The 12,790-nt window shown below is 40.4% G+C and overlaps 1 protein-coding gene across 1 annotated transcript in view; it reads right to left on the bottom strand.

Moving 5' to 3' along the window:
• Positions 1–2,405: 2,405 nt before the first annotated feature.
• IQCK (IQ motif containing K) overlaps positions 2,406–12,790 on the bottom strand; it is a 158,533-nt gene continuing 148,148 nt past the window's right edge. The window contains exon 9 of the mRNA XM_054575482.1: positions 2,406–2,502. Within this exon, the coding sequence (XP_054431457.1) occupies positions 2,492–2,502 (11 nt within the window). The 3' untranslated portion in view covers positions 2,406–2,491. The remainder of the gene's footprint in view (positions 2,503–12,790) is intronic.

Genomic DNA, 12,790 nt, shown 5'->3' with positions numbered 1-12,790 from the left:
CAATTGCTGATAAGGATGTGGATAAAAGGGAACCCTAGCCCATTGCTGGTGGAATGCAGACTGGTGTAGTCACTGTGGAAAATAGAATGGAATTTTCTCACAAACCTAAAAATGGAACTAACTGCCTTTTAACCCAGTGATTCCACCGCTGGGAATATACCCGAAGAATCTAGAAACACCAATTCAAACTACTTTATGCACTCCCATGTTCACAGCAGCACTACTTACAACAGCTAAATTTGGAAACAGCCTAAGTGCCCATCAGTAGATAAATGGATTAAAAAAATCTGTGGTACATCTATGTCATGGAATACTACACAGCAGCAAAAAGAAAGAATTCCTGCGTAGTATTCCATTGTGTATATGTACCATAATTTTCGCAGCAGAAAGAAAAAAAGAAGTACTAAACTTTGCGACAGCATGGATGGAACTGGAGAGCATTATGCTAAGCGAAATAAGCCAGGGGGCGAAAGACAAATACCATATGATCTCACCTATAAGCGGAACCTAACCAGCAATGCAAAGAAGCAAGGAAAATATGACCAGCAACACTGAAAGGAAAAGAAATCAACAGAGACAAGAGGGAAGGGCGGGGGCAGGGAAAGGGAAGGGAAGGGGAAAGTCAAGGAACATATAGCAAGGACTCATGGACAAAACCAAAGGGGAAGGGCTGAGGGAGGGAAGGTGGGAGGGGGCAAGGGAAAGAGGTGGGGGGAAGGCAGAAACAAATGTATTTAAAAAGTAAGTAAATTAAAAAAAAAAAGAACAGTATAGGAAATGGAAAAAAAAAAAACAAATGCTGAAAATCATTAAAAAAAAAAAAAGAAAAAAGAAAGAATTCCTACCTTTTCCAACAGTATGGATGGAACTGTAGACTACCGTGCTAAGTGAAATAAGTCAGTTGCCCAAAGACAAATACCATATGTGCTCATTTATAAAAGGAATCTAATGAACAAAATAAAAAAAAATGAGCAAAACAGAACCAGAGGTACAGAATCATGGAAAAGACTGACAGCTGTAAGTGGGGAGTGGGAAGGTGGGAACTGATTGAAAGAAGGTGAAGGGATTAGTCAAAGAACATATATGAAGGACCCATAGACATGGACAATGGTGAGATGACTTTATGGAAGTGGGGGGTAAGCTGGAGGAGGGCAAAGGGGAGAAAGTGGGACAATTTTAATAGCGTAAGCAAGACAATAAAAAAGATATTATAAATAACTGAAAAAGAGAAATAATCACATGGACTTCTCTTTAAAACAAAACAAGAAGAAATAAATCAACCCAGCAATTGCCTGTATTACTACCACTTAGAGAAAATCATTATTAGCATTTGGGTAATGTTTTAGTAGATTTTTGTCTTTGTCCATTTATGTTATGTGCAAGCATATATTTTCCCTGTTTGTTAGCTTGCAAAGAGTTCTGTTTACTTTAGATTGACCTTGGCCAGAGTGTTTGTCATGCTGGATGATTTGGGAAAGAGACTATGTAACATAGATTCATTCACTCAGTGAGCAATTATGTCCTAAACCAGCGGTCCCCAACCTTTTTGGCACCAGGGACCAGCTTTGTGGAAGACAGTTCTTTTCGCGGAGAGAAGTGGAGGGATGATTTCGGGATGATTCAAGTGTATTACATTTATTGTGCATTTCATTTCTAATACTATTACATTGTAATATATAATGAAATAATTATGCAACTCACCATAATGCAGAATCAGTGAGAGCCCTGAGGTTGTCTTTATGCGACTACCATATTTTGACATGTATAATGCACACCCATGTTTTTTACTCAGACTTTCAGGAAAAACATCTTTCATTTTAATTCAATTTTTAATTTATTTACATTTAGAAACAAAGCCAATTATCATATTTCAGGGTATTATTTTGCATATGAGTATCATTATTGCTTTCTAGAGTTATACTTTTAACACATAAGCATAAACAAAATAAATAAAAACATTTATATATATATATATATATATATATATATATATATATATATATGATTAGTACTATTCATGTATAATGTGCAAACCTATTTTTCCCTCAAAAATTAGAGGAAAAATTGCACATAATACATGGCAAAATGTGGTAGATGGTCTCCCCTGGGGGTGATGGGAGACAGTGACACCTGAAATGTGCTGCTTATGTTCAGTCTACTCTGTAATCTCATTTTGGTTGCTGTCACTGCAGAAAATCCTGCTTCACAAAGATAGGAAGTTGGGAGTGGAAGGTTTTTCAGTGCTTTTGTTTCAATCTCAGGATATTCTGTCCTCACTTTAATCCAGAACATATGGAGATATGAAGTTGTCTCAAACATACTAAGGCTCCCATTATTTGTGATCTCAAGCAGTTAATCCTCTTCTAGCATGCACAAAGTCAATTCCCTTAGATTACTCACAAATGGGTTGCAAATCCATTCCTTCCCAGTTTGGAAGTCTTTTGTGGTTGAAAAGTAATGCTCGAACTCCTTTGAAAGCTGAGATAGGTGATCATGCACCGGCTGAGAGAAAGAAGGCCCTGGATCAGCCTCTTTCAAAATCTCTGCTAATGTTTGAAACATCAAAAATCCCAATGTTTACTCATCACACCCATAATCCAGTTTGGCTTTTTACGCAGCCACTTTATCTGCTGACTCGAACACAGTTGTCATTCTCCCCTGAAGTGACAGATTTAGCTCACTGAGGAAGCTGAATATGTCGCACAAGTAAGCAAGTTTTGTGATCCATTCTGTGTCACTGATGTATACTGCCAGTGGTGACTGTTTTTCTAAAAGAAATCTATGAAGTGACTCTTGTAACTCAAAAATTCTGACCAGTGATCCACCTTTAGAAAGCCATCTCACTTCTGTGTATAAGAGAAGACATATGTGCTCTGTGTCCATCTCCTCACAGAGTTGCATGAACAGACATGAGTTAAGGGCACGTACTTTAATGTGGTTGATAATTTTAATCACATCTTGCAAAACATTGTTAAGTTCAGGGGACTTTTTGGCTAGCCAGCATTTCTCTACGGATGACAGTGCATAAATTCACATTCAGAAGCGACCTCTTCGACCTGAGTAGTGAAACCAGCCATCCAGTCACGGCAGATGCTCAGTCCATGCATATACTGACAGAAAATGACCAATTAAGTTTTCCTAATATATAATCATTCAAAGATTTGAATAGTCCTGCAGCTGTTGTGTTGATTGGCAACAGAAGTGCACATAACATTTCCTCATGCACATCCTCCTGAAAAATATACCACATAAAATAAGCATTGTTGCCTTGTTGTAAACACTGGTAGACTTGTCAACCTGGATTACATACCATGGTGACTCATTAATCCTCTCTCACAATTGTGCCTCAGTATCCTCTGCTAGTCATCAATTTGCCTAGTTACGGTGCTAGCCAACACAGGAACATGTGCCACCTTTTGAACTGCAGCGTCTCCTAAAAGTTCATGACAAATGTCCCTAGCAGCAGGCAGGATCAACTCTTCATCAGTAGTAAAGGGCTTTTGAGTTTTAGCAATGCACTTAGCCATTAAGTGATGCTCTCAGTGCAGACCCATTTGACAAAGTAATGGCCTTCACCAATTGCTTCTGTTCTTTGTGTTCACAATTTTTTCTTTTGAAAAACTCCAAAGGTTTTTCTTTTAATGCAAGGTGCTGTCTCCATGTGGTGAAGCAGTAAAGGTTTCATGGCTTTGTTGGATAGCTGGTCACCACATATCATACAACATGGGAATGAAGGATGTAAACCAATGAATCCATTATTTAAGTAGGACTCTTGGTATTTTATTTATTTAGTTATTTATTTTTACTAAGTATATTTTATTTTATCTTTATTCATATTTTTTATTGTTCAAATACATTTGTCTCCATTTTCCCACTACTACTTTCTCCTGCCCCACCCACCCCCACCTCCCAACCTCAATCTTTCCCCATGTTGGCTTTGCTTATGGGTCCTTTATACATGTTTCTTGACTTCACCCTTCTCCTTCTTTTACCCGTTACACCACTCCCTTCTCCCCTCACTACTGTCAGTTGTTTTTTTTCTTTCAGTGTTGCTAGTCATATTTTTCTGGCTTGTTTTGTTGATTAGATGCCAAATATAGGTGAGATCATGTGGTATTTTTCTTTCATCTCCTGGTTGACTTCGTTTATCATAATGATCTCCAGTTCCATCCATGATGTCACAAAGGGTAGTAGCTTTTTCTTTCTGCTGTGTAGTATTCCATTGTGTAAATGTACCATAGTATTTTGATCCAGTCATTTACTGATGGGCACTTAGGTTGCTTCCAGCACTTGGCTACTGTAAATTGTGCTGCTATGAGCATTGGGGTGCATAGGTTCTTTGAATTGGTGTTTTGGGATTCTTAGGGTTTAATCCCAGCAGTGGAATTTCTGGGGCAAAAGGAAGTTACATTTTTACCTTTCTGAGAAAATTCCAAACTGTTTTCCACAGTGGCTGCACCAGCTGGCACTCCCACCAACAATGCACTAGGGTTCCCTGTTCCCCACAACCTCACCAGCACTTAATGTTTGTTGGTCTGTTTATGATGGCCATTCTAACCAATGTGAAGTGGTATCTCATTGCAGATTTAATTTATATTTCTCTGATGGCTAGCGATATGGAGCATCATTTGGTATGTCTCTGGGCCCTGAGTATGTCCTCCTTGGAGAAGAATCTGTTCAGGTCCTTTGCCCATTTTATAATTGAAGTCGTTGTCTTCCTGGAGTGGGGTCATGTGAGTTCTTCATATCCTAGTGTGAGGGATCATTGGCAAATATATTTTTCCATACAGTTCGTTGTACATTTTCATTTTGCTGATGTTTTCTTTAGCCATGCAGAAGCTTCTTATTTTGATGAAGTCAAAATTTGATAAACAAAAATATTTGTTTATTTTTTCCTTTATGTCCCTTGATCTAGGGGACATATCAGTGAAAATATTACAGCATGGAATATCTGAGAGATTCCTTCCTATGTTCTCCACTAGGACTTTAATGGTGTTGGAACTTATATTTAAGTCTTTTACCCATCTTGAGTTTATTTTTGTGTATGGTGTAAGTTGGTGGTTGAGGTTCATTTTTTCACATGTAGCTGTCCAGAACTCCCAACACCATTTGTTTAAGAGGCTATTTTTATTCCATATTATGCTTCCTGCACCCTTTGTCGAATATTAACTGACCATAGAGACATGGGTTTATTTCTGGCCTCTCTATTCTCTTTGATTGATCGATGTCTGTTTGATTTATCTTTCAAGGAACCAGCTCTTGGATTGGTTGCTCCTTTGAATTGTTCTTTTAGTCTCTATGTCATTCGATTCTGCTCTGATCTTGATTATTTCCTTCCTTCTACTGGCTCTGGACTTTATTTGTTGTATTTGTCTGGTTCTTGAAGCTGGAAGGTTAGGTTGTTTATTTGAAATGTTACAATCTCTTTTAGGTAGGCCTGAAATGCTTTTTATTATTTCAATTTTCCTGATTTCTTAAGGCTTGTTTTGTGACTTATCCTATGGTTTATCTTTGAAAGTGTTCCATGTGCATTTGAAAAGAATGTGTATTTTGCTTCTTTGGGATGAAAGGTATATATGTCATTTAAGTCCTTTTGATATAATGCATCATTCAGTTTCACAATATCCTTGTTGATGTTTTGTTTGGAAGATCTGTCCATTTTTTACAGAGGGGTGTTAAAATCCCATACTATCTCAATAGATGCAGAGAAATAGATCAGTGTGTTGCTGTCTATATCTTTCTTGAAGTCCTTCAAGATTTTCCTTATATATTTGGGTGCCCCTTTGTTGGCTGCATATATGTTTACAATGTTTGTATCTTCTCTTTTTTTAATCTATTTTTTCTTTTTTTTTTATACATTGGCTCCGCCTCCCCCCCCCCACTGCTTTCCCTTGCCCCCCTCCCACCTCTGTCCCTCAATCCTTCCCCACTTTGGCTTTGTCCATGAGTCCTTCCTATATGTTCCTTGACTTGCCCCTTTCCTTCCTTTTCCCCCAACCTCCTCCTTCCCTCTTGTCTCTGTTGGTTTCTTTTCCCTTCAGTGTTGCTGGTCTTATTTTCCTTGCATCTTTGTCTTGTTGGTTAGGTTCTGCTTATAGATGAGCTCCCTGGCTTATTTCACTTAGCATAATGCTCTCTAGTTTCATACATGCTGTAGCAAAGTATGGTAGTTCTTTTTTTCTTTCTGCTGCAGAGTATTCCATTGTGTAAATGTACCATAATTTTTTTATGGCTATCTAGGATGCTTCCAACACGTGACTAACAATGTTTATATCTTCTTGATGGGTTCTTCCTTCAGTATTATAAAGTGTCCTTCTAGCTCTCTTTTTATGGTCTTTGTTTTGAAATCTATTTTGTCTAAGTATTGCTACCTCTGCTTTTTTTCCCCTGTCCATTTGCTTCAAATATTTTTTTCTATCCCTTTACTTTCAGTATGTCCTTTGTGTACGTCCTTTGTTCTGAGGTGGGTCTCTTATAGGCATTACATGTGTGGGTCATTTTTTCTTATCCATTCAGCTATCTGTGTCTTTTGATCAGGGCTTTTTTTTTTTTCATTTACATTTAAAGTTTTTATTGATAAATACTTACTCATTTTTTCCCTTTGTACCTGTGTTCATCTCTTTCTCAGTCTTTTTCTTCAGCATCCTAATCCAGTCCCTCTAGCATATCTTGCAGTGCTGGTTTGGTGGAGATGCATTCTTTTAGCCTTCTCTTGTCTGGGAAACTCCTTATTTTGCCTTCCATTTTAATTGAGAGCCTTGCTGGGTACAGCAGTCTTGGTTGCAGGCCTTTGCTTTTAATACTTGGAGTAGTTCTTGCCATTTTTTTCTGGCCTGTAGTGTTTCTGTTGAGAAGTCAGCTGCTAGCATTATCAGGGCACCATTGTATGTTACTACCTGTTTCTCTCTTGCTGCCTTTAGGATTCTTTCTTTGTCTTTGATATTTGCCATTTTAATGAAGAAGTGCCTTGGAGTGAGCCTCATTGGGTTCCTCTTGAATGGGGCCCTCTGTGCTTCCTGTGCTTTTGAGACTTTTTCTCTCCTCAAATTAGGAAGTTTTCCATCATTACTTTTTCAAACAGGTTCTCTATCCCTTGCTCCTCTTCTTGTCATTCTGGTATCCCTATTCTACGGGTATTATTATGTTTCAGGTTGTCCTGCATTTCCCTCAACACCTCTTCACTATTTTTTGGTCTTTTTTCCATTTCTTGCTCTTTCTGGTAGGTTTTTTCTACCTTATCCTCCAGCTCACTGATTCTATCTTCTGTTTCATTTAGCCTGCTGTTGATTCCTTCTTCTGTGTTTTTCAATTCAGAAATGGTATTCTTCATTTCCACTTGTCTCTTATTGATAGATTGATAGTCTATGTCCTTTTTCATGTTGATATTATTTGCAGTAAGTTCCTCATATTTTCCCTGAAGTTTTTGATAATTTTCTTTGTGCTCATCGAGCTTGTTGAGCTTCCTTAGAACCATTGTTTTGAATTCAATATCTGAGAGTTACTTGCCTCTATTTCATTTAGTTCTATCTGTGGGGATTCTTCCTTTCCCCACGTTTGGGGTGTGTTTCTTTTCCTTCCCATTATTAATGAATCTCTTCTTTTTTTACTACTTCTTGTTACATTGATATGCCTTTATTTCCTGACTTTGTAGTGTGAACTTCTATGGTAGTAGGCAGGTCTTTTTATTTCTTTTCTTTCTGGGTCTACCTCTGATGATCTCAGATGTTGACCTTGTCTGACCTTTGGCAGTCTGTTTGAGACTTCCAGGAATCTACTGTCTTTATCTGTCTCCTGCAATTTTTAATCTGGTCAGTCTGCCTTCAGCCATCAGGCTTAGGCACTACAGGGCAGGGCAGTGCCTCTTGAGGGTGAGGTGATTGTGTTCCTACAGGTTGCTGCCCTCAGGGGAGTGGTCTGCCTGAGCAAGATGGAAGCTAATTGGGGGAGGAGTCAGTATCGATATCCCTCAGCTAGTCCCTCAATTCTTTCCCCAAGGCTTCTGTCTCCAGTATCTCCTCATGTCTCTAGAGAACTCTGTGTCCCCTTTATCCAGGGACCCACTTTCTGTGCCAACTGCTCTGCACTCAGCACCTAGGCCTACACACAACTCCTGGCTGCTACAGAGTGTCCTGAGCGCAGGGCTATTGTTTTCTTTCAGGCTGCTGCCTCTCTGGGGCGTGGCCTGCCTGAGCAAGATGGAGACTGCAGAATGGGGAAGGAGCCAGCCCCAGAAGCCCCCCAGATACTCCCTTAGTTCTCTCCCCAAAGCCTCCATCTCCAGTCTCTCCTCAAGTGTCTCTAGGCAGCTCTGTGTCCCCTTTAGCCAAGGTTCCACTATCTGTGCCAGCCACTCTGCATTCAGCACCGAGGCCTGCATGCAACTCCTGGCTGGGGCAGAGCATCCTGAGGGTGAGGCTATTGTGTCCTTTATGTCTGAGCAAGACGGAAGCTGCAGAGTGGGAGGTGAGTATTCACCAGGGCCCCACTTGTCTCTGTCTCAGTTCTCTCCCCAAAGCTTTCCTCACCAACCTCTCCTCAGGCATCTCCAACTCACTCTGCCCCTGCCTCTGCCAAGAAACAAAGGTAGGTGGCTGCCACTGCAAATTTTTGCATTGGCCCTTTAAATGTTTCTTTGTATCTCTAGCCACCTGTCTCTGGCAGAGGGCACCACTATGCTTTTTGCCGCTGTCTTTTGTCTGTGTGCTTTTTGGGGTTCTGGTGCTGTAGACTAGAGGTCCACACTTATGATTCAGACCCTGTTCTTAGGGGGATCCAACTGGCTGTTACAATATCCCTCTTGTGCTGGTGCCGGTTGGCACCCAGCCCTCCCTCTCAAGCCTCCACCGCACTTCTCACCAGTTAGGTTGCGCGAAAGCCAATTCCACTGTCTGTCCGAGGCTCCAAGACTCCTCTTTCACTACCGTTCCATTGTTTTCCAGGTGAGTTCTCCACAATTTAGTTGTAATTCCAGTTTGGTCCTGGGAGGAGGTCAGCGTGACTTCTACTTACCCTTCCGCCATATTGAATCCTTTCCCTTATGTCTTTTGATTGGAGTATTTAATCCACTTACATTTAACATTATTATTGATAGGCACTTATTCATTTTTTCCCTTTATACCTGTGTTCCTCTCTTTCTCACTCTTTTTCTTCATCTTCTTAAAGCAATCTCTTTAACATATCTTGCAGTGCTGTTTTGGTGGAGGTGTATTCTTTTAGCCTCCTTTTGTCTGGGAAACTCCTTATTTCGTCTTCCATGTTTAGCGTGTGCCTTGGTTGTCAGAGCAGTCTTCGTTGCAGGCTTTTGTTTTCATTACTTGGAATATTTCTTGCCACTCCCTTCTGGCTTGGAGTGTTTCTGTTGAGAAGTCGGCACTCATCATATTGCAGTTCCCCTGTATGTTTTACCTGTTCCTCCCTTGACGCCTTTAGGATTCTCTTTAGGATATTTGTCATTTTAATTATGATGTGTCTTGGAGTGGGCCTCTTTGGGTTCCTCTTGATGGGACCCTCTGTGCTTCCTGGACTTGTATAACTTTTTCTCTCCGCATATTAGGGAATTTTTCCATCATTACTTTTTCTATCAGATTCTCTATACATTGCTCCCCTTCTTCTCCTGCTGGTTTCTCTACTATATGGATATTATTACATTTCAGGTTGTCCTGCATTTCCCTAAATGCCTCTTCCTTCTTTTTCTTGAGTCTTTTTTCTTTTTCTTGCTCTTTCTGAGAGGTTTTTTTCTACCTGGTTCTCCAGCTCACTGATTCGATCCTCTGCTTCATTGAGCCTGCTTTTGATTCCTTCTACTGTGTTCTTCGATTCAGAAATTGTATTCTTCATTTCCTCCAGGCTCTTATTGATAGTTTCTATGTCCTTTTTCATGCCAATATAGTTTGTAGTAAGTTTCTGGTAGTTTCCCTGTAGTTTTTTATAATTGTCTCTGAGTTCACTGAGCTCATTGAGCTTCTTTAGAACCATTGTTTTGAACTCAATATCTGACAGTTTACTTGCCTCTATTTCATTTAGTTCTCTTCCTGGGGATTCCTCCTTTCCCTTAGATTGTGTGGGGTTTGGTTTGTTTTTTTTTTAATTCTTCTAGTTATTTGTGAGAGTGTTCTTTTTGCTTCTGCTTCTTAAATTTATTTGTCTTGACTTCTTGACTTTGTGGTGTGAACTTCTATGATAGGAGACCTGTGAGATTCAGTGTGCAGTCTCCTTGATATCCTGAACTTGCTGCCTTTTGTATGCCTTTTATGCCATTTATGTTGGCTCTCTGGAACTAAGTATATGTTATTGATTATGATATCACAGTTTTCCCATTTTCCCCCTTGACCCCGCTCTGCCCAGTACCCACACTCCCTCCAGGAACACCCAGTTTAGTTCATGTCCATGGGTCATACATATGAGTTCTTTTTGTCTTTTGTACATTCCATACTATTCCAATAGCCCCCTATCTTTTCTTTACCCATCAACTAGGCTTCTTATTCCCTATACCTTTTTTCCTGTAATCCCCCTTCACCTACCCCCTGACAACCCTCTATGTGAACTTCATCTCCTTGACTCTGCTCATGTTCTAGTTGCTTACCCATTTTTTTTTATTTCATTGTTGGTAGTTGTGAGTTTGTTATCATTTTACTGTTCATAGTTTTGATCTTCTTTTTCTTCATTAAGTCTCTTCAACATTTCCTACAGCAAGGGCTTGATCATGTTTAACTCCTTGAGGTTTACCTTGTCTGGGAAGCACTTTATCTGCCCTTCAATTCTAAATGATAGCTTTGCTGAATAGAGTAATCATGTATGTAGTGCCTTACTTTTCCTTTCTTTGAGTAATTCTTGCTAGCCTCTTCTTGACTATAAGGTTTCTTTTGAGAAATCAGCTGATAGTCTTAGGGAAACTCCTTTGTAGGCAACTCTTTTTTCTCGCTGCTTTTGATTCTCTCTTTCTTTAACCTTTCGCATTTTAATTATGATGTCTCTTGCTGTGACCCTCTTTGGGTCCATCTCTTTTGAGACTCTGAGCTTCCTGAACTGTTATGTCTATTTCCTTCACCAATATTGGGAAGTTTTCTTTCAATATTATTTCTTTAAAAAAAAAGATTTTATTTATTTATTTTTAGAGAGAGAGGGGGGAAGGGAAGGAGAAGAGAGGGGAGAGAAACATCAATTGTGTTTGCCTCTTGCACACCCCCGACTGGGGGCCTGGCCCACAACCCAGGCATGTGCCCTGACTGGGAGTATAACCAATGACCCTTTGGTTTGCAGGTTGACACTCAATCCACTGAGCCACACCAGCCAGGGCCCTTTCATTATTATTTCAAATACATTTTTCAATTGCTTGCTCTTCCTATTCTCCTCTTGACACCCCTACGATCCAGATGTTGGAATGTTTAAAGTTGTTCCAGAGGTTCCTAAGCCTCTCCTTAGTTTTTTTAATTCTTGTTTCTTCTTTCTGTTCTGGTTGACTCTTTATTTCTTCCTTTTGTTCCAAATCATTGATTTGAATCACAGCTTCCTTCTCTTCACTGCTGATTCCCTGTATATTTTGCTTTATTTCATTTTATATAGTCTTCACATCTTCCTTTATTTTGTGGTTGCACTTGGTCATTTCTTTGAGCAACCTTATCACCAGTGTCTTGAGCTCTGTATCTGATAAGTTGGCTATCTCCGTGTTCCTTAGTTCTTTTTCTGGAGTTTTGATCCATTCCTTCATTTGGGCCTTATCTCCCTGTCTCTTTATTTTGTCAGCCTCCCAATGTTTCTTTGTATTAGGTAGAGCTGCTTTGATTCCCATGCTTGGCACACCTGTTCTATTGTTAAGGGTGGAGCCTTAGATATTTGCCAGGGTGGGGCAGCCCACTTCACTGCTTTGTGGTGCCACATGTGGGGAAGGGGTCAGAGAGGGAACAATGCTGCTTGCTCAGCTTTCACGCCTTTTGCAGTCACTTCCCCCCACTTCCCATCCGCATCTGGCACCCTTCTAGTTGCTGCCCTGGTGCTACTTCCCAGAGTGGATGGGTTTGCAGACATTCTAGGACTCTGTGGGCCCTTTTAAATGGATTCTCCTGAAAGACTGGCAGTTCTTCCACCACACTCAGCCCCGCTGTTTATAGCCAGAGGTTATGCAGCTTTATTCTACCATCACTGGAACCCTGGTCTTCTTGGTCTGACCTGGAGCTGGGATGGCTCACTCCCCAGTTGTCCCTCCTGGTTTTTATCTGCCACACATTAATGTAGGGCCACCCATTCCATGGGCTGCTGCCGCACCTGCCTCACCACCACTGCCTGTCACTACCTCACCACATCACACTGTGTCCTCTCTGCCCCTCATACCCGCCTGGATGAATGTTCCTTCTTTAAGTCCTTGGTTGTCAGACTTCCATGCAGTTTGATTTTCTGAGAGTTCTCATTGTTTTCTGTTTTTAGATTGGTTGTTATCCTTCTTATGGTGTGTGAGGAGGCAAAGTAAGTTTGCCTATGCCTTCATCTTGGCTGGAAGTTGCTATTTCCTTTTAAACACAACTTTTTTGTTGTTGTTGTTGACTGTCTTAGGGTCTTCTGCTGTCTTATCATTGGGTCTTCCCCTTTTTCAAAGACGCTCTCCAGCGATGTTTGATTTTTTACTCATTTTGGCTAGGGTTAGCATGTGGGTTTAATAAAACTGTGACTGAGACAAGTGCTCAGTGTGGGAAAGAGGTGCAGATGGAAGCGGTAAATAAAAAAATGTGTGGGCCACTGCACAGACTAAAATAAGTGTCAGATTTTGACTTAAAGCCTGCCACCAGATGCAGCTGTA

This window comes from Pteronotus mesoamericanus, unplaced genomic scaffold, assembly GCF_021234165.1.
Source record: "Pteronotus mesoamericanus isolate MK-2021 breed Mesoamerican mustached bat unplaced genomic scaffold, CSHL_Meso_final contig_301, whole genome shotgun sequence".
In the NCBI taxonomy this organism is placed as follows: Eukaryota; Metazoa; Chordata; class Mammalia; order Chiroptera; family Mormoopidae; genus Pteronotus; species Pteronotus mesoamericanus.
The sequence above is the reverse complement of the archived record's forward strand: the minus strand, read 5'-3'. Positions and strand labels throughout refer to the sequence as shown.